General features: G+C 53.5%; 9 protein-coding genes across 9 annotated transcripts; 5 read left to right on the forward strand and 4 right to left on the reverse strand.

The window, feature by feature from the left end:
* Positions 1–3,075: 3,075 nt before the first annotated feature.
* Positions 3,076–5,660, reverse strand: J4E78_004633 (uncharacterized protein; the record flags this gene model as incomplete). Its single annotated transcript, XM_049365261.1, has 4 exons — positions 3,076–3,705; positions 3,759–4,245; positions 4,300–5,377; positions 5,582–5,660. The coding sequence occupies 4 exons, from the start codon at positions 5,658–5,660 to the stop codon at positions 3,076–3,078; spliced, it is 2,274 nt and encodes a 757-aa protein (XP_049223062.1).
* A 510-nt stretch (positions 5,661–6,170) lies between these two features.
* On the forward strand, positions 6,171–7,888 carry J4E78_004634 (uncharacterized protein; the record flags this gene model as incomplete). The annotated part of the gene is made up of 2 exons (XM_049365262.1): positions 6,171–6,311; positions 6,362–7,888. 2 exons carry the CDS (start codon positions 6,171–6,173, stop codon positions 7,886–7,888), a joined length of 1,668 nt encoding a protein of 555 aa, XP_049223063.1.
* Positions 7,889–8,560: 672 nt separating this feature from the next.
* Positions 8,561–9,788, reverse strand: J4E78_004635 (uncharacterized protein; the record flags this gene model as incomplete). Its single annotated transcript, XM_049365263.1, has 4 exons — positions 8,561–8,689; positions 8,740–9,324; positions 9,380–9,467; positions 9,550–9,788. The coding sequence occupies 4 exons, from the start codon at positions 9,786–9,788 to the stop codon at positions 8,561–8,563; spliced, it is 1,041 nt and encodes a 346-aa protein (XP_049223064.1).
* An 878-nt stretch (positions 9,789–10,666) lies between these two features.
* J4E78_004636 (uncharacterized protein) lies at positions 10,667–11,221 on the reverse strand (the record flags this gene model as incomplete). Its single annotated transcript, XM_049365264.1, has 2 exons — positions 10,667–11,171; positions 11,217–11,221. The coding sequence occupies 2 exons, from the start codon at positions 11,219–11,221 to the stop codon at positions 10,667–10,669; spliced, it is 510 nt and encodes a 169-aa protein (XP_049223065.1).
* A 724-nt stretch (positions 11,222–11,945) lies between these two features.
* J4E78_004637 (uncharacterized protein) lies at positions 11,946–12,944 on the forward strand (the record flags this gene model as incomplete). The annotated part of the gene is made up of 1 exon (XM_049365265.1): positions 11,946–12,944. One exon carries the CDS (start codon positions 11,946–11,948, stop codon positions 12,942–12,944), a length of 999 nt encoding a protein of 332 aa, XP_049223066.1.
* Positions 12,945–13,140: 196 nt separating this feature from the next.
* On the reverse strand, positions 13,141–14,213 carry J4E78_004638 (uncharacterized protein; the record flags this gene model as incomplete). The annotated part of the gene is made up of 2 exons (XM_049365266.1): positions 13,141–14,027; positions 14,078–14,213. 2 exons carry the CDS (start codon positions 14,211–14,213, stop codon positions 13,141–13,143), a joined length of 1,023 nt encoding a protein of 340 aa, XP_049223067.1.
* Positions 14,214–18,246: 4,033 nt separating this feature from the next.
* On the forward strand, positions 18,247–19,269 carry J4E78_004639 (uncharacterized protein; the record flags this gene model as incomplete). The annotated part of the gene is made up of 1 exon (XM_049365267.1): positions 18,247–19,269. The coding sequence occupies one exon, from the start codon at positions 18,247–18,249 to the stop codon at positions 19,267–19,269; it is 1,023 nt and encodes a 340-aa protein (XP_049223068.1).
* A 971-nt stretch (positions 19,270–20,240) lies between these two features.
* J4E78_004640 (uncharacterized protein) lies at positions 20,241–22,056 on the forward strand (the record flags this gene model as incomplete). Its single annotated transcript, XM_049365268.1, has 3 exons — positions 20,241–20,247; positions 20,348–20,378; positions 20,562–22,056. 3 exons carry the CDS (start codon positions 20,241–20,243, stop codon positions 22,054–22,056), a joined length of 1,533 nt encoding a protein of 510 aa, XP_049223069.1.
* A 545-nt stretch (positions 22,057–22,601) lies between these two features.
* J4E78_004641 (uncharacterized protein) lies at positions 22,602–26,381 on the forward strand (the record flags this gene model as incomplete). The annotated part of the gene is made up of 5 exons (XM_049365269.1): positions 22,602–22,799; positions 22,911–24,227; positions 24,306–24,366; positions 24,509–26,305; positions 26,356–26,381. The coding sequence occupies 5 exons, from the start codon at positions 22,602–22,604 to the stop codon at positions 26,379–26,381; spliced, it is 3,399 nt and encodes a 1,132-aa protein (XP_049223070.1).
* Positions 26,382–27,616: the final 1,235 nt, after the last annotated feature.

Raw genomic sequence — 27,616 nt, forward strand, 5'->3', positions numbered from 1 at the left:
TTGCGTGAAACTCCGTCGCTATCGCGTCCAATGTCCCCTTTCTTCGTGAGAATCGTCACTATCCGAGTCGGTATGAGTGGGGCAATTTAGCGATGGCATGAGATTTGACTCGCAGCGTCTTCCTCGATTCAAGCAAAACATGCGTGCGCATCCCTCAGGATCACGATACTTTGCGAATGATGTGTGGCGCGCTTCAGGTTTCGCTGGTTCGTTGTCGGTCCGAAGTCGAAATCCCCAGATCACGAGCGCGGAACCCTGCGGTTTTGCTTTTCTGTTCCAGCCATGATGGCGCAAATCTTCGGGATTGCGTATACTAGACGCAAGCATCCCGACGCACATCCAAAGGTTTCTTCACAATCCAGCGCAATGGCACCCTTACGATTGACTAACGCGTTAGCAGATGGCAACTTCCGTGCACGTGTCGTCGTCCAGTTACGCGAGGTCGACGATCTCCACGTAGCAAAGACCAGCGAAACCATCGAGTGCTGCAAATTCAGGAGAACAATCCTTACAGATCCCACCCTCTATGACACTCAGGCAACCTACTATCGAGAAGGTCATACAAGCTGAGTCCCCACTCTGCTCAGCCGCAAGTCAGCTCCAGCTGTCACTTTCGGGCCGCGCCCTCTGCAACGAGCCAACGTTTCGGTAACCAAACTTTGTATCTCCAGAGCCACGCGTGACGACATGCGGCCAAGGCAGGCATCGGCAATTGCCTTTACGCAAACATAGGTAACTCACTCGCGTGGTCTTCGTTTACCACCCTCGGATCTACGCGGGTCGATCTCTCGGTTGCCTGTACCAAACGGTCAGTCACCGGCATCACGCATCGGCATCTGCCAGGGGCCGACGATCAAAACGTGGGCTTGACGAAAACGACCACCACTCTCGGGTGACTAGCCAAAGCCGTTTCTATATGCAAGGGCATTATCGACTACGCTGCAAGGAGCTGCCATTGGTACTTCCTAATTGAGAGTCATCCAATTGATTTTTCAACCCCTTTGGTCTTGCAGCCCTCATAGGCCACCCTTTTTCGAGACTCCATGTCTATATGTGACTGCGCTTAGGGATCAAAACTTCAACATCCAGCTGCCTCTACACCACATGTGTACTTACTCCTACCACCGGCAAAAAGAGACTCCCTATCAACATGAGTCCAAGACGATACCAAGACTACCAACCTCTTCAGTAACACTGGCCGTCTCGCCTCGACTCTGGGTTCCCACTTGTCCTAGTGGTGACTATCTTCACGCGTTTGGCGAGCAAAATCGCAAGCAGCCGTTCTTCATGATCGACAAAGCTCGAGCTTCGCCGGTAGTTTCGAGCGTATACCGAAGTTATGTGCCGAAAGCCCATCCTCTCATGTGGCTGATACATTCCACGATGACGTAGAAACCTGCATCCTACATTCTCTTTTCCCCTCCTCTTACAATCAAACTTTCACTTGGATCAGAAGAAAACGTGAACATACCGACGCTGTCGTGGTTCAACATTGTCTCCCTTCCGTGTAGTTGGCAGATCTCCGAAGGGTATGTATGTAATTGACAACACGTGAGCCTCATGACACTTCACTACGAGCCGCATCTCCAGTCACACATCTATCACTGCATATCCGAAAAGCTAATTTGACAAAACTGCTACGAACCGACACATGCAGGTTGCCGCTGGAGCTCTCCAGGTTGTCACATGGGATCTCCACTTTGACGCATGTGCCTCGTGGCCATATCGCAACGTGATCACGACGATCAAGCGCCTTGACTCACTCTATTTTCCTCTTCGCTTCGCGGTAGAGTTTTCAATACGAATTTGATCCGCTACTGTACTGCATTCCACAGCACAGTGGACCCACCGTGGCAACATGACTTTTGTTCCTTGTCGATTCGAAATACGCAGATCGATCAGTCAAATCCTGACGACTAAGCCGGCGGGCATGCTCTACCACGGCCTGGTAGCCAACTACCTCTCGGTCAACGCTCCCAGAACAGTATATAAGACATCATGTCGCTCTATCTCTCCCAGCACAACACAGCATCCAATTCTCATTTCCAAAAAGCCAGATATCGTCCACATGGGCGACAATTTTCCAAAACCATTTACCGCAATGACGATGGGGCTAAGAAGGATTCAAATGTACAAGCCTGCGCCTGACTTTACGATATTCTTATCACTAGAGTCATGTTCTGTAAGAGCAAAACGCGTGCCGAAGTATGTCATGTCTCGCTTCCTCTTTCTCAAAAGTCAAAAGTGACTGTTCCCATGGACGTGTGCAAGACGCACCGCCAGCTTTAAAAATTTTGCGATACCAAAATTATGTGTATGCCTGGCATCTCCAAAAGAATATTGCCATCTTCGATGAGTAAGACTGCGTTTCTGGGAATCTATAAAGCTGTGCCTTCCGTGTTTTCTGGTCTTCTCTTCTGATTTACCCTTCAGACCCTCTCACTAAAAAGCACATTTCATCGGGTGGATGGCTTTCTGCTATTCCACTTTTAAGATTGACAAACACCTCCCCATGACTTTGTCGCACTTCCGCCGAGTCTCATGGACAGAGCATATCACTTGAATTCCTGCTGCTTTGGAGTCTCTGTGGTGTCTGTACAGAGTCAAAATACAAGCTCGACAACTGATGCAGCGTTTGGAGCGAGGGGAAACACATACGAAAACGTCAACCCAGTTCGATGCATAAAATATCATTGATTACGCTCAAGGCGACTCTCAAAAGGTATCATCTCCGTCATTCCCTAAAACCATACCCACTCATTGCACAGCCCGCTCACCAAGAGTCTAAGTATGAACTCGAACATAACGGAAATAAAAGGGGACATGGACATAGCCTCCATGGGAGGTAAAACATGGAAGCGGAGATAAGGACTGCCTGCCTGCCTGCCTGCGAGGTAACGCCAAAGGGATTATACCTCCCATCATGTCATGCTCATGTTACCTGGCCAGCCCGCTATGGATGCAAAACCCCCAAGTCTAACGCAAGGAAAACGCCGCCCAATGAAACTTTGCTGGTATGACGCAACAGATAGTAAAACAGATATGAGAACAATGGTTCAGTGAGGCTTATTCGAGTCACCGTCCGAATAAGCCGCTGCCAACGCTGATCGTGCCGAGACCACTGCGTTGTGGGAGAGGTGCTCGCGCCGCATCTGGTCGGGCTGCACCTAGTGGTCCTGGCGCAGTGTTTGGCTCTGCGTTCATGGGTCGCATGCTGCCAACCCAGCGTGGCCCAACCTGCTCGTGGGGTATCTCCATGTGCTGTGCCGCGGGGCTCGACATCATCCCGTACGTTTCCCTACTGAGAACACCCATGTTGTTGCGAGGATCTGAGCCAGGTGTCTCGGCGTATGTGATGTGGTCGACTGGTGCGCGTTTCATGTGTAGGACCGGTGATTCTGCTTCGCCTAGCAGACCGTTGGCGTTGTGAGCATTCGACGACGGAGGGTTGGAATTCGCTTCGATGGTGGAGGCAGATCCGTTGGGAGCTGAGAGGTCGACCATTCGACGCTGACCAGCTGGTGTCTGGTAGCTAGGTACTCGTGACGGCCCTGGAGGGTACCGACTCTCTTGATGTGAAGGATGTCGTGGATTGGCCCATGGCGTGCTTTCTAGGAATTGTTCTTCTGCAGCTGCCTCGTCCGCTGTTGTCGTTCTGTTGTAGGTGCGGAACGAGGGGGGCGGCACTGGAGCACGCGTTGCAATCTAACGCGCCGAATCAGCTGCTAGTTCTCTAGCAGATGCGTTCAGCCACTTACCTTCATTGCTCGAAGATCCTCGTCGATCTCGGTTGGTCGCGCAGCGCTGATGTCCGGGGCGGCTGGGAACCCAACGTACTTGGCGACACCTGAAAGAATGGAGACCTCGAGGTTGTATGCTGTTTGGTGTCGGATCTGGTCGGATCGCTTCTCAGGTAATCGCGCCATGTACTCAGTGTCATCGCAGCCAAGCTGACGTCGTCCGCGTTGTAGTTCGAATACCCGCTGGTTGCACTCTTCGAGAATGTCCTCGCGGATGTGGCGCACAGTCTGGAAGTACTGGCTGTGCATCTGATGCCGCTCTGCTGCTGTGATTATCTCGAGGTTCTTCTGTTTGTATTCCAAAAGCCTCGTCTCGTATGCGATCTTGTCGGCGCGTCGATCGTCTACGCATTTGATCATAGCAACGTACTCAGGGTGGACACAGTTTGGCTGCTTGAGCATGTCGAGCTCTCGTTCGAGTTGCGCTATTTGCTCGTCGCATAGCCTGGTAACGGTTAGTAGCTGATCCTTCTGATCATGCCCTGAGTGAATTGCTTACTTCTCTCGGAAAAGCTTGAACTTCTTCTCAATCTTTGCAAGCTCATCGATCGCCTGCTTCTTCTTGGTGACCTCCTCATCGAGCACGGCGCTGTCTTCATCGTCATGCTCGCCCTCAGCTTCAGCCTCGTGGGCTTCAGCAGCTGCAAACGGCTCGGCGTAGGCATAGCTAGCGTCTTCCGTCTTCCGTTTCCCTCTTCTGCCGCCTTTCCTTGGTTTTGTGTGCTTCGCGACGGTGGCCATTTCACTGACAGTCTGGGCAGCAATGTTGGCTTGTCGCTCCTCGAGCTCTAGCTCCTCGCGAGCCAGTGCCGACAGGTGCTCTTCGGCGTTCTCGAGCTCTTCGTCTGCGTCCATCTGCCCCTGCCTGTCTGCTGCGGCATCAGCCAGGCCATCGAGCGCCGAACCCTTCGCGTTTACGCTTCGTTTCCGTAATGGTTCCTCTTCACGCTCGTCCACTGGGCTTCCCTCGGCACTGCTGCGCTTTCTTTTCATGCCCACGTGTTCGAGATTTGCCGCCTCTGATGCTGCGATCAGCGAAAGAGAATGCAGAGGGTTTTCAGTTGTAGGTGCTTCGCCCATGGTAACATCGTCTGTAATCGCAGATGGTGTGGGTGGGGCAGATTCGTCGTGCTCGATGGTCTTGGAATGCGCGAGCTTGCTCGGTGTTCTTGTGTGGATGGGCTCAGAGAGTAATGACGTCTCCGTCGCTGTGCGCGCGAACTTTCGAGGCGTGTTGTCCAGTCGCTCGGTCTCGGCCTCTGAATCATCCTCGTCCATATCGGCTACTGCAGCTGGCCGTGGTGTTGACTCTGACTGATCGTCCGATGCGTCTCCGAGCTCGCTCAAGCTGCTAGAGCCGTTGTCGGCAACATCATCGAAGCCATTAGGAGCTTGTTCTGTAGGTAGCGACTCGGTGAGCACTGTGGTCGGAGCTGCCATGGTGGACAGCATCGCAGCAGCGATCGCGGTGGGGTCCTGGTCAGCTGGTGTGGGTATCTGCGCTGGCGCAGAGTGGTTGGAGGGAGAGGTGGTGGAGGTGGGGTCAGGTAGTTCTGTGGTGAGGGTCGAAGTCGGACCTGGGAGGGGCTGTTAGATCTGGTGCAGGTTCGGACGGCGTGGGTAATAGACGCGGTGAGAGAGGCAGGTTCGCGACGCTGTCGTCGCCTCGTTTGTTGACGCAAAGATCGACAGTCTCTCCAGCGGCGACTCAAGGCGCAGCGTCGCCCTTTGGAAAGCCGAAAAAGCGCATCGGGGTCGGGATAGAAGAGTTGACAACGTACTTTGAGTGTGCGCGACGTCCTCGCTGGGGCCGGCAGCTGTTCTCGAGGTGCTCCGTCTGGTCTGTTCGGGCGCGCTCATAGTGCGCCCACGCCGAAGACAGCCTCACCGCGTGCCCAATGTCGTAAAAATATGCCGTGGACGGTGTCGTGGGCCTTCGCGATGCGATATGGGCGTTCTTGGGGGTGGAGGATGCAGGGCCCGGCGAGCGGTCAAAAACAGAGCTGCGGGTGTGAGGGACGCGGGCGTCGAGGGAGCGTGTGGGGATGTCTCAGGCAGGAGCGACCGGGTGGCAGATCTGCGATGTTTGTACGGGAGGGGGTGCAAACGCGGGACAGCGACGGGCATTCCTGTGTGCGTGGTGAATGCGGAGGGCAGCTCGGTCGGGATGGTGTAAACTGCGCTCTGAAGCGGGTCGACGGCCGGGAGAGGCCCTGAGGCTTGCAAATGACCGCACTGCCCTGCCCCGGGCGGTGTCGTTCTGCCGCCTGCACCACCCAGCTGGGCCTAGTGCACATCCGTCGTGAAGCGTCTCCACCAAAACTTTTTGACGAGCTTGCTGTCGCCAACACCAACATCTCCATTGTCGCCATGGCCAAGTCAAAGGACAAACGCTCGGCTAAGACTGACACGCCCAAGAAGAGCCACAAGCCAGACAAGCCAGACAAGTCCCTCATCAAAGTCGACAAAAAGGCGTTTGACCCGGCGCTAGCATCGCTGTTTGCTGCCAGTGTACGTTGATCGCATGTCTGTGCTAGAGAGTGATTGCTAATAATTCTCAGGCCGGACCTGTGCAAGCGCCTTCAAAGTCACGGTACCAAGCGCGCGAACAAGCGAAAGCGACCAAAAAACCCAGCGAAGATGAAGACGAAGGCGATGCGAACGATGCGGAACTGAGCTCGGCATCCGAAAGCCTGCCTTCCGACGATGAGGACGAAGAGGAAGACGAAGATGAGGACATGTCGGATGCCAGCGACGACGCTGAATCTGAAGACGAGGCCGCCCTAGCAAAACTGGGTGAAGCCGTACTGCACGGCGCAAAGGAAAAGCCAAAGAAGCGCAAGCGCGGCGACAAGGAGGAGATCGAGGATGCTTATATGCGCAAAGTAGCGCGCGAGGAGGAGAAGGAGGAGGAGCAAAGACAGAAGAAGCGCAAGACCGAGGAAGAGGAGGACGAGGATTCTTCAGACGAGGACGACGAGGACGAGTCTGAGGATGAGGCAGATGAGGGCAAAGAGACCAAGGACGCGGACAAGGCCGAAGACATCGCAATTCCCAAGCATGAGTCACTTATGGAGAAGACCGACGAGAGCGCATCCGAGGTGGAGAAGGCGTCCCGCACTGTCTTCCTGAGCAACGTCTCAGTCGAGTGCATAAGCTCAAAGCCCGCAGAAAAGGCTCTCAAGAAGCACTTGGAGTCCTTCATACCTGACCTCGCCGATAACAAGCCCCCGCACAAGATCGAGTCGATACGTTTCCGATCAACGGCTCTCGACCCCTCGCTTCCCAAACGCGCTGCCTTTGCAACCAAGGATATCATAGACGCGACTACCAAGAGCACGAACGCATATGCTGTCTACACGACCAAGGTAGCCGCAAGAGAAGCTGTCAAGAAACTAAACGGCTCTATGCTGCTCAACCGTCATCTCCACGTCGATTCACTAGCCCATCCAATGAAGGTCGACCACCGCCGCTGTGTCTTTGTCGGCAACCTTCCCTTCGTAGACGAAGAGTCCCAAACACCCGTGGCAGAAGGCGAGAAGCCCAAGAAGAAGAAGGCCGCCTCCGACATCGAAGAGGGTCTCTGGGTACACTTTGGCAAATGCGGCAAAATCGAGAGCGTGCGCGTAGTCCGCGATGCCAAGACAAGAGTCGGAAAGGGCTTTGCCTACGTTCAGTTCGTCGATGAGAACGGCGTCGAAGCCGCGCTGCAACTCAACGAAAAGATGTACCCACCTATGCTCCCTCGCAAACTCCGTATTACACGTTGCAAAGCGGAGAAGAAGAACAAGGAGAAGCCAAGAGGTCCACCGCCATCCAAGGCACCCAGACCGGGCGGCAACCCTGGTGCCGGTTACAAGCAGAAGTTGACTGAGGAGCAAAAGTCGATGCAAGGACGTGCTAGATCGATGCTGGGCAAGGTCGCCAAGGCACAAACAAAAGAGGGTTTCGTGTTTGAAGGCCACAGGGCGAGTGAGAGGCAGGGCAAGAGTGGGCTCAAGTTCAAGGGCAGCGGCGGCCAAAAGAAGGGTGCCAACGGACGAAAGAGCAGAAGTGCGGGCTGGAAAAAGAACGGTGGCAAGAAATAGTCTGGCCTGCGTTGGGCATACATTCTACTATTCACGAGATTCAGCCGGCGAGCATCGGAGCTGTCTAGTTCAGACAGCTAGCGTCGCGTTCAATCGATATATTACATGCGCATCTTTACCTCGGAGCTTGCGTGCCTCAATCTAATCTGCGGACCTGCTGACCGGCGAAGATGCTACTTGAGAACTTGGGAGGATACCAATATGGGTGTCACGAAGCTGTTGTGTGAAGATGCTAAGCTAAAGATGTGTTAACTTGCGGACGTGCTGACATAGGGTTCGCAAAGCTCGCGCGTAAAGAAGCTCACGTTTGAACTAGTGGCTAAGCAAACAAGTACGTGAACTTAGTCTCGCGACGCAGAAGGGTGTAGAGAAAGAAGAGAAGGACAGGTGGTGGCGTGATCTGACACGACCAGAGCGGATTGCGAGTTATAGAAATTCGGGCATAGTCACTTAGACAACGCAAGACATATACTAACATCTACATTTGCAGGCACACAACACAGACTGTTCGACGAGGAGAAGCGACTCATACCCCCATTGAGACAACCGTACTATCATACAGAAACGGGAATGGAATTTCTGATGAGTATGAGTACCCGTTCAACATAATACTCGTTGAGTGTGATCTTCTCTTAGCCAGCTTGCCTTGCTAATACTATGTCGGATCAACATTCAAGATTTATCCAAACTCGAGTACACAAATTTCTCAAACTCGGTCAAGAGCTCGATAGCCTTCTCATCTCCGGTTGGTACAAGCTGAGAGAGATACACCCCGGCGACACCGTTGCTGAGGTCGATCCACTATAGTTTGATGATGAGCCAGAGTCCACATCCACAGTTTGAAGACTTACCCAGTAGCAATTCGGCATGCCCGACCAGGTGAGTGAGTTCACTCCGCGTCGTTTCGGTACTGCAGCGAGGTTGATCAAGCCTCCAATTCCAAAGCTGACAGGGACGTCGTCTGGGATAGTATTCCAGATAGCGTTACGGGACGGCAACGAGTACTCGGCTGGATCGAGGCCTCTGGATGTCTCGATCTGAGGCTGGAACATCTCCTTGACAGACTCGGGCCGGAGCAAGTCCCCTGTCAGGACACCTTGGTATATTTTGAGCAAGTCGTCCACAGTTGCGAACAGACCTCCCCCTCCAAAATCTGCCTCAACCCTGTCCGGCCAGTAAGGCTGCTTCTGTTCCTGCAACCTCTCACCCACTCGCTCCCAGACTTTGGCCTTTCGAGCTCGCGTCTCTTCTCGCTGGTCGGGATGGAAAGTAGCGTCATTGGCAGACACGACGTCGAAAATATGGCGTTGCATGTACTCGCCAAGCTTCATGGAGGTGATTCGTTCGACCAAAACTCCAGCCCAGTCAATGCCAGGCGAATACATCCATCGTTCACCGGATTCAAACACGAGAAAGTGGTGGGGAAACTTTTCTGCCTATAGCGCTTGGTGGTAAGCTAATGGTATTGGCGAGCGGGGTGAGCCAGCTTACGACAGATGTGGGAGGGCCAGGCAGTGGCTTACCCTGAAGCTCTTCGTAGCGGGTCAGGAGCGGATCCATGAATGTATAAGCCATGCCGCTGGAGTGCGTCAACAGTTGCCTGGTCACCAACATAATATGTTAGCAAAACGTGGAAAGCCCTTGGACATATCAAGACTTACCGGAGGGTGATAGCCTTCGTTGCCGGCCTGAAGAGGGCTTCATTCTCTCCATTGAAACCGGTCAGAATCTTCGGATCTTTCCACTCGGGCAGCACTTTGGCGATATCGTCATTCAGGTTTAGTAATCCTCTCTCGACGCATTGCATTACAGCAATCGTAGTCACCAGCTTGGTGGAAGAGGCGAGCCAATGCACACCATTGGACTCAGCGTCGTCGGATTCCTTTTCAAACGCCTTCATGTAGCGGAAAGAACCTTTTGATCACGTCTGGTCAGCAAAGCAGAAACAAAACAAGAGACAGGGAAAGGTGGACTCCTAGGTACCATACCATTTTTGCTGATGGCGCCAAGTGTAACTGGAGGGATAGGCTGCTTGTTTTCCTCAAATCGATGACGAAGAGAATTGAAGGTTTCATCGAAAGAGGTCATGGTTGGAGGATGTTCTCGTGGTAAGAAGAGGGTTTGATTTCTCTTTATCTTCATAAAAAACCGCGTAGTGCTGTCCCGTCTTATACTGTACGTGAACATTATTGGCTTGGCTTCTTGCGCACAGCCCTGGGCGCTGCATAAGTGGCTATTGAATCATTGTGCGGAAGTATGCTAGTAATATTGGCCCGATTACTGATCTAGAGCGGAACAAACCCACGGTCGGCGACATGGGAAGCATGAAATCCATATCAACTTCAGATACACCAGTCCTGACGGACATTGTATTGGTTCTTTGTCCTGACAGCACTAAACGGCGAAACGATCAAGCGGGGCAGAAGGATCACTTCGGTCTAATGACTCACTCCGGAGCTTCTCATGAATCGGGTCAACACACATAACGGCATGATGCTTACGAACCACCTTGGCAGATCGCCACCGCTCATGTCATAGCCGACTTGATGGACAGCATGAACCTAGACCGCGGCTATCTCTTCAATGGTTTCGGGGTTGGAAGAGGTGAACTTGGACTTGTGCCTAGAGACAAACCGGGTTTCGTTAAGGGCGTAATGGTCTGACACAATCAGAGGAGCTGCAAGAGATAGTATTGTTTAGGAATGTGCTCGCTAAGTCTGGCCGTATCTTGGTCTCTACCTCCTGTTCAGCTTCCAGCCTGTATTTACTCTAGACTCATTAGGCAGCAGCCACATCGCTTGCCATCTTCAAGATGGCGTCCTTTTCGCAGAACTCAACCACCTTTTTGATCTTAGATCCATCCTCATTAAAGTACAAGAACCAAGCACCCTCAAAAGGGTACGTCTCTCCACTGCTCCTAACATACACGTCGGATTTAGCTGTGAAGGCCGCGCTGCGCGCCTCCGTGTCGACGATCAAATTCGACATGATGTTATCCTTGAACAACAATACTTTGATGTCATTCCCGAAGAGGTCCTGGAAACTGGTCGTGTCGAAGAACGAGTCTGTTGCAAGACCGAAAGCTTTGGGTACGGATGCGGGAAGTAGGTGACGTGTGCAGTCGGCTGTAACGTCGCGATTGATAATAGAAGGGTTGCTCTGAGCTGCGCCTTCTTCGAATGCTGATAAGAAGGCCCGAGCTGTTGCCTCAATTTGTTCTCTGAGGTTCGGTGTGGAAGGAGTTGAGGCCATGTTGGAGGACTGTGGTAGAGTTTCGTGCGAACTGAAGATGGAGGTGTAGATAGTGGAAAGTATTGGAGATATTGACTGCATATTGGGTTGCACTTGACGCCTACTTATGTTTCGCGCGTACCTAGGTAGCATCAGCGACTGTCTACCTCAAATTCCCGAGGTCGCCAACAGTCCTTCGCGGCGGTACACGTAAGTCCATGACTTAACGCCGTCCTTTGGATGATGCTTATTTAACAAGAATAGATCATATCATCTTGAGTACTGCCTTCCAAGACCTCCGTTGAGGGTCGACATCAGAGTGCGATGACATTTTCTCCCGTTTTGGCCTAGTGCGTTTGAGCCACGGAGGATCTTCGGCCGTACCTGCAGTCTAGCTCTAGCTCCACCCGATGACATTATCACCCTCTTCAGCCTAGCTCGCAGCTTGGGGCCGAAGCATCCACACAGCCCGAATGATGCGTCTCCTTTCAAATTTGCAATTCGAAGGTACCGCACCTGTAAACTAAGCCCAGATTTCGATATGAAGCGGCGGTGTGAGCCTTCACTCAAGCTTATCGCCGAGAAAGCATGTTAAAGCGTACGGTGATTTCTAAGTCGTGTCTTTCTTGAGTAACGCTGTCTACGAATGAGTCCAAGGTGTCGTGTATAGAGGTAGGGTGAGTTGAGTACATAAATGATTCACTTACCTCTCCTTCCGTCCAAACTCAGAACCCAATCCCTCAAGATTTTTTTATATCCAGCTTACGGCATCTACTCAAGTCATATCCACTACCTTTGTCCCTCCCAGCATCCCGCCAACACAAGAATGCCTCGTTACGATGAAGCTCATGCTAAGCCGAATGGCCCTGGCGATGCGCGCCCAACAGCCTTGCAGATCATCAAAGACGAGAACCTTGAGAACAAACTCAAAGGTGAAGTCATTGTCATCACTGGTACCTCCTCTGGCATCGGCATTGAAACCACTCGTGCCCTGGCCACCACTGGCGCCATTCTCTTTCTCACGGCCCGAGACACAAGCAAAGCCCAATCTGCCCTTGCTGGTATCTTCGAACCTTCGCGTATGCACATTGTCGAGATGGACCAGGCAAACCTCTCTTCCGTACGTGCCGCCGCCGCCGCCATTCTTACCAGGACTTCTAAAGTCCATCTACTCGTGAACAATGCCGGCATTATGGCAATTCCCGACTATCGCCTTACGGAAGATGGCCACGAACTTCAATTCGGCACCAACCACCTGTCGCATTTTCTTTTCTACAAGCTTCTAGAGCCCGCTCTTATCGCAGCCGCCTGCTCCAGCCGCCCATCTCGCGTCGTCAGTCTCGCTTCCTCAGCGCACAACGTCTGCGGGATCAACGACTCCAACAACTACAACTTCCAGAAAGACGGTTACGACCCCAGCGTAGCGTATGCCCAGTCAAAAACAGCAAACATATACATGGCCAACGAGATTGAGCGCCGCTATGGCTCGCGCCATCTACACGCCACTAGCGTCCATCCCGGCCTCGTTCAGACGGGGCTGACGCAGCATATGCCCCCGGACGCATTCAAAGGTATGGAACATTTGTATCCAACCATGAAGAGCGTCGAACAGGGTGCTGCAACATCGGTATGGGCAGCGATCAGCGAAACATGGAAGCACAAGGGCGGCAAGTACCTCGTCGACTGCGCTGTTGCGGAGCCATACAAAGAAGGCGATGACAAGTACACTGCGCTTGGTTATGCTCCGCATGCTTACGATGTGGAAAAGGCGGAGAGGCTGTGGAACGACTCGCTCAAGCTTGTGGGATTGCCGAGTGACGAGTGAGCGTTCAGAAAGGGACAGCAGTGATAACCCAGTGTACAATTAGACACATGATACAAGTTCTATGAATACATCCATACGCATTAGCACACCGTACTTGATCTTATCACCGGCCATAGTTCTTATCGTGAAATCGTGATATCGGATATTGTACTGGTAGATCATGCTCGATTCGCGTTGGGCGTGTTCGACGTATCGACTAATTTTCCATTAGAGGAATGCGCAAAGGTTCCTCTCCCCTCATCAACCTCCAGCGGTTACTAGAAACAAGCAGGTCGTCGCATCCCTGTACAGCCCACGACCACTTAGCCAGAAAGCCAGGGGTAGCCTCCCAGCTCTTCATGTCGTACGGCTCACCCCAAACAATGAGTCCCTTGCGACCTGCAGTAACCTCATCCTCATCACGTCCCACTACTGCGGTCGGCGGTGTCGACACAACCTTAGGGTCAGACACAGTGATAGCAAGAGGCGTACCTCGTCGCTCTTGCATTGGCGTAGCACCCATGAGCTCGCCAATGAGATCCTGCAGTAGCTCCCAGTGATCGAAGAGGCCCTCATGCCTGATGAGGTTGTCGCGCACTGAAGGAAAAGGAAAGAGGTTGATCCAGAAAGAGTGCAAACGCTCTTGCTGGATGCGAGTCGGGAAGAGTGAAGGAGGTATATTGGGATTCAAGGGATAGATGTTTGTGTCGTCGATGTAGGGAAGGCTGATGGGACAAGTGGTTGGGGAAGGAGGCATCTCGTATGTCCACCCTGTAAGAAGCGCGTTTAGAGTACGCTTGTTTGAGACAAAGGCTCGGAAGACGTTGTATTGTACTAGGTGAAGGAGGTGGTCCGTAGAGAGGGGAAAGACCATGGACGGGGGTGTTAGCGTAGTGGGAGCTTGACCCGGGGTGTATGGAGGCGGCGTCCGGAGGACTACAGAGCGATCAGGAATGGATATCGATGCGTTGATCGTCACATCTTGAGCAGTGGGCTCTGTGGAATGGGATGGGCTTTCTTCAACTTCATCCAGGCGCCAGCGCTCAATTTGGAACGGGCGCGACGTCTGAACAGAAACTGGGTCTTGCTTTTTGTTTCGCAGTCCTTTATCGAGATGAGCTCAGCAAGGGCGAGATGCTTAAGACCAAACTCACGATGTGCCCTTTGGTTCTTTCGGTTCTGAACTTTCCTGCGCTGCTTGTTGGCCTCGGCTTCGATGTTGGTGGGTTGATACTCGACCCTGTTCGCTTCGCTTTCGGCTGGAGGAAGTAGGGTGACGAAGTGGTCCATGATTAAGCGTTAAGAACAGCCCGTCTTCTGTTGATGGTCGGTTGGTTGATTCCTACACGGTTACAGCCGCGAATTCCGCAGCTATGCCCTGTTGACAGGCGTGGCGGTGCGGAGATTGATCCGCGCCGCCCCACTTCATTCGGGCAGCCTCAACCTCGAGAGAGGAGATCGGTTCAACAGCTTCCACTTTGAGCAGGACACTCTTATGTTGAGACGCGCCGCCAGATCATCAAGGATGACCCCAACGTCAATACACCAAAGAAGCCACCATAGATCAAGATCACAAGAGCCGTATTCGTTGTTGCGTATGTGATAAACGACAAAGGCATCGAGGAGATGGACCTCGACATGGAGCAACTGTGGGAGGAACTGTTGGTCCAATGTTCACCACGCAAATTTCTGACTGCGCGTATGCGATCTGCTCTACGTTCGTAGAAATCTTTTGAATTAAGATGTCTAGCGCATATACACTTAGCAAACGGGAGAGACTTCAGACGAAACATAACCTTGTCAAGAATTACCGACGGACCGCAGATGCATGAAGCATGACATCAGAATTGTGATAAATGGCCACATATTTGCCAGGTTGGTCACCTCAACACAGTTTGTGTGGTAATCGTCGAATATTGTGCTTTTTGTAACCCTTGTAGGATTTGGCAATCAAAGGTGCCCGTGACACCTTGATAAGTTTATCGCACACCGGCAGCCATGAAATGCCGTGTTCAGTGGCGGTTCACGTGCAGGAGCAACTAGATTACAGGCCGGTAAGCCCCCATCTCCTGGTAACGACCATGACTGGTGTTGCCACGGTGCGGGAACGCGGGCGCAATGTCGAACGTCTGGGGGATCTGCGATGGGGCAGATGCTAATCGCACATCAACGACTGCAAGAGCCGCACTGTGTAGCAAGATTAAGATGAAACGAGTGTAGTGACGCATGCGACAGGCACTTCACCGATGTTCCCTTGCCAACTCGCATTGGTTTCATCCGGGGTGTGCTGACGATAAATGCCTGATCCGAAGAGGAACGCGAAACGGACGGCTACGGGTGTCCGGATAAGCCCATGTGGAGCAGTTGAACTGGATTCTAGCAAGAACCCAAGATCACACCACTGGTTATTTCGCTATCGAGGCAAAGATTCGGTATTCATGCTGTAAAGAGTGGAACGAAGCGTGGTGCGGTAACGATGAGTTCTGCAAATGCCGACTTCCTGTAAAAGCCCTCGTGTGTTGCACACCAAACTTGTGGTAAACGAAGGATGAACGCGTGGAGGGGATCATGCACGTCAGCGGAAGATGTAACCTGATTAGATTAACATGATGAGCAATCGAAACTGATACGCTGCGGTTTAGGGCTGGCAGATACGTAGCCGAGCTGGATCGGTACGGTTCTGGTACTTGGGATCACACCTCGCGTAAATGCGACGGCATGAGTGAGGCTTTTGATTGACTGTCGTGGAACATGGACAAATGAAATCACATCATCGCGGTCAGAGTCCAGAACAAAAGCAACCAACAACGGCTGATACTACCCAAACTACCCCCAACATGCCGGCAGAGGTAGGGTTGGGTGTCATTAGAGTTGACGGGTTTGCCGAAGCAGCACGAAGCAAAGATCCGGGCAAGGAGTTAGTGCCCCTTACGTATGAGTAGTGGTTGCATTATAGATGACATCCGTCTTCAGCCGCGGACGAGAGCACATGTTAGGGATGGGCCGAAGTATCAACAAAGTGGTGTGACTTGGCAGAGCGGCCGAGCCACTGTCGCGGGCCCGAGGCGTGGAGGTTAGGATGACGCAGCGATGTGCGACACAGGAGAAATCGGTGGCTGGTTTTCAGGCTTACCGGTCTTGAGACCAGGGACGATATGCGTCTCGGCTCGAAGAGCCAGGTTCCCAGTCCAGCTTGAGCATTTCCTTTGTTTTGTACAGTTTTTCCCGTGCGAAGCAGGGTCTGACGATCACAAGCTTGGACGTCGAAGTGGAGGCTGGGTCTGACTTTGGCCCACTTGCATCTGCATTCTGTTATGCTTACGCTACAGCTGATGTGACGGCGGTGCACATATGCAGGTCTGAAGAGAAGGGAAGAAATGAGGTTCGCTCACCTGGTACTCCATGACATTGAGCTATCCAGATCATGCTGGATGGGTTGAGACGGAGGCGAGACAGGAACTGGGCCAATAGACGTAGGAGGCGGCTTTTAGTCGAGCGCGTCCAGACGTTGAAGGCTATGGAAGGTAGCTGCGCAAACGACTCCTTGTTCGATGCGGAGCGTTCTGCTGGGAATTGCTGGGAATCGCTGTGGTGGGTTCAGAAGCTAGAGCTCGTTCAGAGTTTGGCGCCTACAGCCCCGACGGATCATCCGTCTGGGGGCACTGGGCGCAATTTCGACGGGGCGCCAATCACCCGCGATATGCCAGCTTAGCTGACGCCTGCAGTTGGCTATACACCAAATTGTCCGATTGTTTTTTAGATCGCGTGAATTGTGATTTGTCTGAACCAGGAAATTCGATATCGCAGCGCGTGTGAGGAGAAGATGGATAGTCCCGGGCGGCGCGGAGGCTGGAAATGCACGTGCCTTCTCCACGAGCGTCACGGGTCGGGTTAGCCTCGGGCTCTTGCATCTCAACCCCGCTCGAGTGGCCTACACTCTGCCATCATTCAGTATCAACGTGAAAACTCGAGAATGAAATGGGGAGAGACAGATACGCGCACTCATCTGTGTCGTTCCGTCTGGGAAGCGGCATACCGTCTCGTCGTGACGTAGAGAGATGCCGTGTGTGGCTGCCTTAGACTCACCAGGTATTAAGCGGGTCCCTGCTCGCTTAGCGCGTTGGGCAGGCACGAATAGAAAGCGTCCTCAGCGCCTGCCCTCGTTCCTTCCTCGACGAATCATTTTTCCCTCACTAAAGTTCGCCATCTTCATCTCACTCAAGACGTGTTTGCGCGGACTGGCGCGCGGAACACCACAAGAATACACCCTAGCTTCTCCGCCGCTCCCAAGGTTGCTTTGCCTCCAAAAGGCACCGCCTGCTCTCGGCTCTCAGCAATTCGTCAGGCCGGACTCAAGACCTGTCTGCATCTCCCACCTGGGCAGCCATAGAACGGCAAGCAGATCACGGGATCCAATCTTCCTGCAAGACGCAAGCACCTGTAAGTCTACTCCGTCGCGCTATGCAACTCGTTATCACCATGCCCGACGATCAAGTCCTTTCAAGCGACGGCGCATCGCTTCAGACACTCCCGTCGCCGTCGCAAGACTGTATTACCGTCCCTCGCTATGCTTCTCATTTTCCTTTTCGGCTTACAGGCATGCCGCATGCTCTGGTGCTACACATTCGCGCGCCTTGCCTCCACTTCACATGCTAGAGGCTGACGTCGCATTCAAGGCAACACAAAGCTCACCAAGCCTTTTGTATCCCGCGTTCTGTCCGCTACTTGGACCACGCCGCTGCTAAAGCTGTCATTGCGCAACGACAATATACATTTGTCCGCTCGCTGGTCGCCCTAGACTTCAAACCCGAAGAGCATTCAGACCGGCAATACGACCTTGACGCCCGCCAACTGACGAAACAAGGTAAGCGCACTAGCTCACCGCGCATGCATATGCCAGCGCATCATCCCTTCCAATCGCCCACCCCGCCAGCACAGCGTCCAATGCTCTCTTGATTTGGCTGACAATCATTGTAGGCGACTCTCATCTTCCTCTCGTGACTGGTGAATACCTGCAACGGCTCTTCCCCACTACTACGGCGCGGGCCTCTAGAGTGCAGCTTCATCCTCGACAAATCGCTCCATCATTTGTAAACGCGCACTGCCCCTCGACGTCCAATCACCACTGCTGCGCCTCAAACCTGGAAGCTAAAGCCGTGCGCTCTAGCGAATTCGCCTCAAGCACGCCTGGCCATTGACAGCGCATCAAGTATCGGCCCTGCCGCGACGTGACCGCCTGCCTGTATTACGCGCCTCAACTGCGAGCCTCTCGCTACCTCGTCTTCACGCAAATAGGCCCACAATCTACGCATTGTAGACAGCCATGACCGACTACGCACAATTCCACGGGCATGCGCCCGCGCCCAACCCGCAGCAAATGCAGTTCGGACAGCAGCAGTCGTCCCCAATCCTTCCATCGAATGGAAACTTCGCGCATAACGGCCAACCACATCCCCAGCACCACCCGCAGATGGGCTTCCCTCAGCATCAGGCCTACATGGCTGGTATGCAAAATCCATACATGCCCTCTCAACAGCAACAACATCAACAGGCTGCTGCGTTAGCTACGGCTGCAGCAGCAGGACCAGCCGGATACTACGATCAAACCGCCATCTCAGGTCAGCTAGCACAAGACCCACGCGCATCTCCACGCATGTCAGTATCCCAGATGAAGGGGGATGGACGCGCTCCACGATCGCCGACAAACGTTTCCAATGCGATGAACAACGCGCTCCCATCTCAAGTTCAGATGACCCCGACTCAGATGCAACAAAGGCGAATGAGCACTCAAATCAGTAGTCCTGCGATGCAGCAGCCACAGCCTGTCATGAACCATGGCGGCCCCAGACCCTCCGTCCCTCCGATGCCCCAGCAATCGCAGCACCAACAATCGCCTGAGCTTGTCGCTGGAGGTGCACAACCAGAAGAGGCGCCACTCTATGTCAACGCGAAACAATTCCATCGCATCTTGAAAAGGCGTCTCGCGCGACAGAAACTCGAGGATGCACTGAGGCTGACATCCAAGGGTCGAAAGCCATACCTACACGAGTCTAGGCACAATCACGCCATGCGCCGTCCCCGTGGTCCTGGCGGTCGCTTCTTGACCGCAGAAGAGGTGGCTGCGATGGACAACGCAGCCGGAAAAGGCGAGGGTGAAGACGGCAACAAGGAAAACGCGTCCATGCCTCCCAAGCCTGCCAGCTCTGGCCCCAAGCGCAAGGCATCATCTACACAACTCAAGGGAACACCTACCATCAAGAAGAACAAGGCAGGTGCCGTGCAGCGTCACAGCACGAGCGAAGAGGATGAAGATGAGGACGAAGACGATGGTGAGGATGAAGGCTAAGCTCTCCTCCCGCCCGGGCCTCTGCCCACTCCCGTCGATCTGATTTCTATACCCTTTTAATTTCGACACCTGATCTTCTTGAGAGTTCCTCCAAGGAGCTCCCCTTCATTTCACGACTTACGAAGCGAGTGCTTTTGGGACACCCGGTTGGTTTATGCATTTTACCCCTGTTGTCAGATTAATGACACTTTCACACACAAATTGTCTTATCAATGGACTGGGTCGGATTCGGGTCACACATAAGGCAGGGCGGTCGGAGCATACGGCACTCACTCGGATGTTGGGAGTTCTGTTGTTACTTCCTATTTCTCGTCTGCTGAATTGTGGACTATCCTTTGTATCTTTTCATTATCTTTTTTTCTTCTTCTTGTCTTGTCTGTTACGATCAATACCCACACTCGCTATCTAGCTTGGCGAAGATACCCAAACCACTGGCCAGGAGAGTCAGTGGCTATACTAGAAAGGGTCTTCCTTCATCGGAGAAAATCAATATCATCCCGTTCCCCCAGATTGGATTTTACGAATGCAAACTGATGTCGCATCCTTGAAGTTCAAGTTGTACGTGACAGGCCACCTCACCAATTCCATGTATGACTTTGTGGTATATCACATTGTGCGTGAAACCGACCTGTCAGGATCGAGTTGTGTTCTCGGGAGGTGTGTGATGTGTATCACAGTCGCATGGCAAGGTCCGATGTTCGCTCAGAGACTGCAGGCGTCTTCTTGTTTACGGCATCTGGACAGCATATACCGGCTTACCCAAGACTAGGGCTCTGTCTTGCTCACTGCACATGTGGAGCTACGCCACTAGCGGTGTCTACAACTTGTGTGACATTCAGGAAGATGGCTGACTGAAAGTATACAATATCTGGGAAACAACTTACTTACTAAAAACATAACAGTGTGCATGCAGCAAGCCTTGGAATTGCGACACAAATCCTGGCCACCCCCGATGATGCCTGCTTTTCTGCATGTCAAGTCCATCTATTCGCAACGTCAGCCTCTCGCCAGACTCGGACGGCGCTTTAACATGCCTGACGACATGTGCGACAAGTAAGTCTATGATAGCCGCATGCAGATCTCCACATCAGCGGCTTGGTCATTGCTAAGTAATCTGCTGCGGAATTATCGTGCGGAACCGCGCCTCGGTAAGCCACGGAGCCCTGGAGATCTGCACCTGGGAAAGTGCGGAGCTTCTGCAGCCGGATATGTACACCAATTTGGATTGTGCTACGATAAGCACGTTCTGGCTCTTTCCACAGGCGACCTACATGATGAGCTTTTCGTCGCAGACTCCTGCTACCCCTCATCCCTCCCAATCGCGAGAACATGAAGAAGAGTGCATCCAGCCAACAGTCAGCGGACGAGTCCATCCGAGAATTACACGACCAACAGCATGATGAGCTTGACGATGGAGAAAGAGATAGGATTGAAGAAGAGTGGCGCAACAGTATCCGCCTAAAGGTCGACCTTCGACTTTGCAGCATTGCTGGTATCTTGTGCTCGCTCAATCTACTTGACAGCGGCGTCATCTCTAGCGCATCTGTCACCTCCATGCTCAGCGATCTGGAACTAAATGTCGGCAACCGATACTCTGTTTCCATATTTATCTTCACGATCGCGAGCATTGCCTTCCAGCTACCATCGACAATCGCTGTGCGCACCTTCGGACCGCGTATCTGGTTTGCCTTCATCACCTTCTGCTTCGGTATCATCACACTGTGCACAGCTTTCGTGCAGACATGGCGACAGATGATCGCGCTTCGCATTTTGCTTGGAATAGCTATGTCGGGAATTTATCCCGGCTTGACGTATCTCATCTCAACATGGTATACACGGAAAGAGCAACAGCTTCGCTTTGCTCTGATGCAGAGTGGCGAAGTCATTGTCTTGGCAACAGGTGGCATCGTTAATTTTGGACTCAACCAGCTTGACGGCACATATCTCAAGGGTTGGCAGTGGATGTTCGTTGTGCAAGGGAGCATTACTGCGTTCTTCGGAATTCTGACATATTGGTGGATGGTCGACTTCCCGGAGCATGCCCAAAACTCCTTCTACTTCCTCACGCCTCACGAAAGTGCGTTGGCGTCTTCTCGAATCGACAACGACAGGGGCGATGTCAAACCCGACGACTTCGCATGGTCCAAAGTCTTCGTTCACGCCAAGGATCTGAAGGTGTACGGTTTCTGCACCCTTTACTTCCTGCAGAACCTCGTCTCGACATCGCTATCTTACTTCCTACCTATCATTTTGCAAACCGGCATGGGCTTTTCTTCAAACAAGGCGATTTTGCTATCCGCACCACCTTACTACTACGCTGTTATTCCAGCTATCCTGTCCTCGATCGTCGGCGACAAGTTCCAGTTGAGAGGGCCTATTATAGTCTTCAATTGCGTGTCTTTGATCGTGGGTTTCTGTATGCTGGGTTTCTCGGACCAGGTCACCGTCAGGTACATTGGCACCTACCTTGCTACCGGAGCGTACGTGGCGAATTGGGCGGCCATGGCAACTTATCAGGCGAACAACATTGTCGGCCAGTGGAAGAGGGTTTTTACTGCTGCCATGGTCACAGCCTTCAACGGCGCTGGCGGTATTGCTGGAAGCTTCATTGTGAGAGCACCAGAAAGTCCGAGGTATATGACGGCCATCTGGGTCAGCATAGGAAGTCACATGTTGATCATTGGATTGGTGGGAGTGTTCTCGGTGTTTTTCTACATGGCGAACAAGCGGCAGACTAGGGGGAAGCGTCTCCTAGAGGGAACAGAAGGTTTCCGGTTTACGTACTGAGTGAAGGGCGGAATGTGGTTGAGCTAAGGCAGACGCTAAGAAATATCTACTCTACCAATACCTCGTGATGCCTGGTTCTGGTTGAGTTCATGTAGTCTTTTGAACTTGTCATGCAGGTAGTCGTCCGCCGGCATGCTTGACAAGTCGCAGGAACATGGTATGAAAGCGGGTTGACGTCGTCGGTGGGGACGACCGTATGGGACAGTTGGCTCGTGCTGAGTCCTCACTTGCATCGTCGACCCAACTCGCAGCTGCCTCACCACTTCCGCTGCTACAGCACGAGCGATCCCGCAGTCCCGGCCTACCGCCCTAAGCAACCCGTTCTATTCTAATCTCGCTGTTTTCTGCTTCTCCAGCTGCTGGCGCCGACCTGGTAGCGTCACGCAGCTTCCCCCTGTCCAGCTGGCCCCTCGACCGGGCAACAGCACCCCCGTGGCCCTCCGCCGAGCTTATGCGCATCGACGCCGGCCGTACACACATTCAGTAATCTACTTCACCACACCATACACGCTTTTTGAGACTGCGCCGCACGTGTAGCCGCCACAATGGTGTTCCTCGGCATATATCGCGCCATCTACGACTATGAGCCCCAGAGCGACAATGAGATCGCCCTGAACGAGGGCGACATCTTGATGGTGCTGGAGAAGTCGACCATCGACGCCTGGTGGAAAGCAAAGAAGAAGGGGCGCGATGGCGACGAGGAAGAGCCCGAGGGCTTGATCCCGAACAATTACATTGAAGAGGTATGCTGCGCCTCACCCCGATGACAGCCCAATCCGCGTCGCAAACCATGCCCAACGCTGCACCAGGCATTGTGTGGAATGCTGCAGCATAGAGACTGATGATACCTATAGGCCGCCCCAGTCGCGCAAGCCAAAGCCCTCTTCGATTACGACCGCCAGACGGACGAGGAGCTCTCGTTCAAAGAGGACGCCGTCCTAGACGTTTACGATACCACCGACCCGGACTGGACACTGGTGGGAGTCGCAGACGACTATGGCTTTGCGCCCGCGAACTACATCGAGCTCACTGAAGAGGGAGCAGCAGGAGGAGCACCAGCTGCGCCATCTCCCGCGCTGCCTAGTCGCCCGCCCATGCCACCAGCGACCGACTCTTTCGATGACGATCAGCCGCCTACTCCAGACACTCCTCCACAACCGAGTCCCGCTGCGGCTCTGGCTGGCATCATACAGAAGAAGTCGCAAGAGGCAGCACCGCGATCGACTATTTCTCCTCCGCCCAACGTAAGCGCGCCTCCACGACAGCAACGACGCGTGCAATTTACCCCGGAAGAGTCGGACGAAGAAGCGCCAGCACCTCGTCTTCCCCAGCGGCCCGAGTCCGAAGTCTACTCACCTCCGCCTACCCAATACGCACACGCGCGATCCCCATCTCCCCCAGTCAGATCGCCACCGCCCCGAAGCGTCACGTTCGACCAATATGATCCTCCGAGCAGGGACGAGCAGCCCGCGACACCCATGTCGGGGTCGGGATACCATCTGTACAACATCTACGAGTACATTACACAGCCGGGCAAGAATAAGAAAATGCCAATCACCTTGGGTGTCAACATCCCGAAAGGAATGATCATGATTGCACCCGAGAAGTCGCGCGACGGGCCGCAACAGGAATGGAGCGCTGACAAGATGGAGTACTACTCGCAAGAAGGCAAACACATATTCATGGAGCTGAAGCAGCCAAGCAAGAGTGTCGACTTCCACTGTGGTGCTAAAGACACCGCATCAGAGATCATGCTCGCCCTTGGTGAGCTTGCAGGAGCGGCCAAGAGCGCAGGACTCCGCGAGGTACTCGCTGCTGGCTCCGGAAACTCTAACGTGCAGAAGAAGGGAGTTATGCTTTTTGACTTCATGGCACAGGGTGATGACGAAGTTACCGTTGGTCTCGGCGACGAGATCTTAGTCCTCGACGATTCCGCAAGTGACGAGTGGTGGAAAGTCAGGCGGCTGAAGAACGGCAAAGAGGGTGTGGTACCAGCTAATTACGTCGAGGTCACAGAAACCGTCCCCATACACGCTCCCGCAGCTGCCATCGCTCGATCGGGAACCAACGCTGGCCGATCCGTCGTCGAACAGAATAGGCGGGAGGAGGAAGAGCTTGCTCGTCAGGCTGCGAGACGGAAGAAGCCAGAAAGTGAGGCAAGGAACGATCAGGTAGGCCCTGGCCTGCACTTGCCTTCGCGTAACTCTAGTCTTATGCAAACAAACGTTGACCATCGTCGTACTTCACAGAGATCAAGCAAGCGCGAAAGCTCCGCAAAGGACTCGAGCTCAAAGTCCGGCTCCAAACCAAGTCAGTATACAGCAATTTCACTACTTGAGTTTCTTGATCTGTCTACTGAAAAGGGTTCTGCGCCGTTCGTGGGCGCCGAACATCTACCTAGTGGGACAACAGAACACGTATTGTGTACAAAGATGCTGACCAAATTTTTTAGATTCCGCCAAGGTACGCACTTGGACCGACCGATCCGGATCGTTCAAGGTCGAGGCAGAGTTCATTCTCATCAAGGATGGCAAGATCCACCTCCACAAAGTCAATGGCGTCAAGATCGCTGTACCTGTCACAAAGATGTCAGTAGAAGACCTCGAGTACGTCGAACGCGTCACAGGCGAGTCTCTAGATGACGACAAACCCCTATCGGATTTGAAGAGGAGGAGCATGCAACAGCCTCGCGGGAAGGACTCCGGTCCAACCGGTATTTCCGTCGAAAAGAAGCCAGAGTACGACTGGTTCGACTTCTTCCTCAAGTGTGGTGTCAACCCACAGATCTGCGAACGATACGCCAGGGCATTTACTAAGGACGAAATGACGGAAGAAAATATCCCAGACATCACTCCTGGGCTTCTACGTACATTGGGTCTCAAGGAAGGTGACATTCTCCGTGTGACCAAGCACTTGGACGCGCAGTTCGGAAGAGACAAGCGAAGTGTTAGCTTCGCTGAGGAAGGAGGAGAGGGAGCTTCTGGTGGACTGTTCTCAGGTCCCGGAGGTGCACTGAGAAACAACACCCGGAAGGGACGTCCTGCACCACCGGTTGAGACAAACGATGTCGTTGATCCAAAGGCGTTTGAACCGAAGTCCGACGACACCGTTAAGAAGCCCGCAGACGGGACGTCAGCAGCGACATCTGACAAGACAGCGAATGGGTTTGACGACAATGCGTGGGATGTCAAGCCGTCCAAGTCAACATCTGACAAGCCTGCATCTCCACCTGCAGCACAAGCCCCTGCTGCAAAACCACCCCAGCTGACTGGATCCATGAACGATTTGTCTCTTCTAGACATGCCTGCACTCAAGCCTGACGAGATCGCGCAGCCAACGCCTCCTGCTCCGGCACCTCAGCCAGCACAAGCACCTGCTCAACAGCCTCCAGCACCCGCTCAGCAACCACAGCCAACAGGCGCTACTCCTACCCTTTTCGAGCAGGTTGCAGCTATCAAGGCCCTTACCCAACCTCACAACATGGCTCCACCGCGCATGCGCCCACAAGCTCCCCAGCAGCAGGGTCCTGGAGGTCTCATCGCCCCACCGCCGCAGCGTTCTTCCTCTGCCCCTATGAACCCACAACAAAGTGCTTTCGGTCCCCCACCACCCCTACAACCTCAGCTCACAGGTTACAACCCCAACCTCATGGGTCAAAACTCTGGACAAGGCCAAGGCATGCAGGGTATGCCACCAATGCAACAGCAAATGACAGGCTTCCCACAGCAAAATGGCGGTTTCGGATTCCAGCAGAACGGCATGATGCCTCAACCTACAGGCTACAACCCCATGTCCCCACCCCAGCAGCAGCCAATGCAGACTGGCTTCGCCCAATACCAACAACAGCAGCCGACTGGCTTCCAGCAGCCCATGCAGACAGGTTTCCAGCAGCAACAGCAGCCACACTTCACACAAGGCTTCGGGAATGGCAGCCCTTTTGCCGACCCACCACGGGCACCTTTCCAGCCACTACAGGCTCAGCCTACGGGGTACAACTCGTTCCAACCATCGCCGCTTAACCCCCAGGCGACTGGCGTCAACCGCTTCCTGCCCCCGGCCCTTGCGCCACAGCCGACTGGCTACATGTCGAACCAAAGCCCGCCGCCTGTCCCTCCCATGCCGCCAATGCCCCAGGCGCAGCCTTTGGTGCCCCAGAAGACGGGGCCACCACCGACCATCAAGTTTGGTGTACAGCCCGCGAAGAAGCTAACGCCCCAGCCGACGGGGAGGGCAAACCTTGCCAACGCTAGTAAGTGTTCGAAAACATATCTATGCAAGACCTCTCTAACCGTTGACCAGCACCCCAAAACCCGTTCGGCTTCTAACCTCGCTCGCGGTGGCTGTTTGTTCTTTCGCACCCCTTTGCTTACCTATGGGGCATCCACTTAATTACCCTGATACTGTATATGTACATAAGTTCTACCGTGCCTGTTTGTTGTTTGGCGGAGTGGGTTCGTAAGGCTCGATAGCATTCTTCATCAAGCCACATAGCATTTGCTTGCACTTAGTACTCCCAATTACCTGCTTCGCATTGCCCTCATTGCTAGCATTTTGCCCTCTGTAGCCATTTCTTCAAATTGAGTGAACCTTTAGTTCAGATGTTGACGTGGTACTATCGGTCCGGTAATGGTGTGGTCTAGACTGCGGCTGACATGCGTGGCGTGATGGCTGAGTTACTCAGTGAGGATTGGCTGGGAGATGATGTCTCGAAAATACGTGAACTTTTGGACGTCAACCAACCTTGGAGTACCTCTAACGAGGCACTGCGATAACGGACATTGCACGTGTTACATATGCAGGACGAATTACCCCTGTTCTCGAGCTGTCGTTCACCCTTGGCGCGAGGCAGATGCGAGACCAAGCCTTTGCCAAGTAAAGCTTAGCCTGACACATCAGGTGGCACGATATCCCTGCGATGCATGTGTGGCTGGCTAGCCAGCAGGCCGATTCGATGTCGTATCCACGCAAAACCGCGCACGCGTCTGTGGCTCTGCTCATCGAGTGATGCCAGACCTTGCACCCACCGTAAAGTACGTGGATAGACCTCGGCCAACTACATTATCATCGCAGCTTCGGCCATAACTCAGCCACGCCTTGAAATCCCCCGACATCGCGTTGGCACTGTCAAAAAGCATGACAAGCATCTGTGGCGATGACGAAAGCCCACAGCATGTCTCGCGCCCCCGGCTTATTTGCGCCAATAGCCTGGCGCACAGCCGGGCAGCGAATGTGGCTCAGGCTAACTAGCCCAATAGACCGGCCGAGTGATGCGTTGCCCTGTCCGCGTGAGAAAGAGGGCGCGAACGAGCGCGCTGCAGATTAAAGGCGGCGCATCCCCTCCCCGGACTGTAAGAAGGGTCCACTGTATTTCCTCCAGCCGTATACTCAACCTACTCCTGACTCTACTTTGATCGTTGCGCAGCGACTCTGAACGGTGACGCGGGTTTTTCACAAGCGAGAAATTAAGATTCGGACGGCTTCTCGGCGAAAGCTTGGTTTGGGGATACGAGACTCGGTTGCGCGACTGCTGCTTGCCTGATTCACCATTACCGGCTGCCTT

Source organism: Alternaria triticimaculans (assembly GCF_023758025.1).
Source record: "Alternaria triticimaculans strain BMP 0046 chromosome Unknown scaffold_5, whole genome shotgun sequence".
Taxonomy (NCBI): Eukaryota; Fungi; Ascomycota; class Dothideomycetes; order Pleosporales; family Pleosporaceae; genus Alternaria; species Alternaria triticimaculans.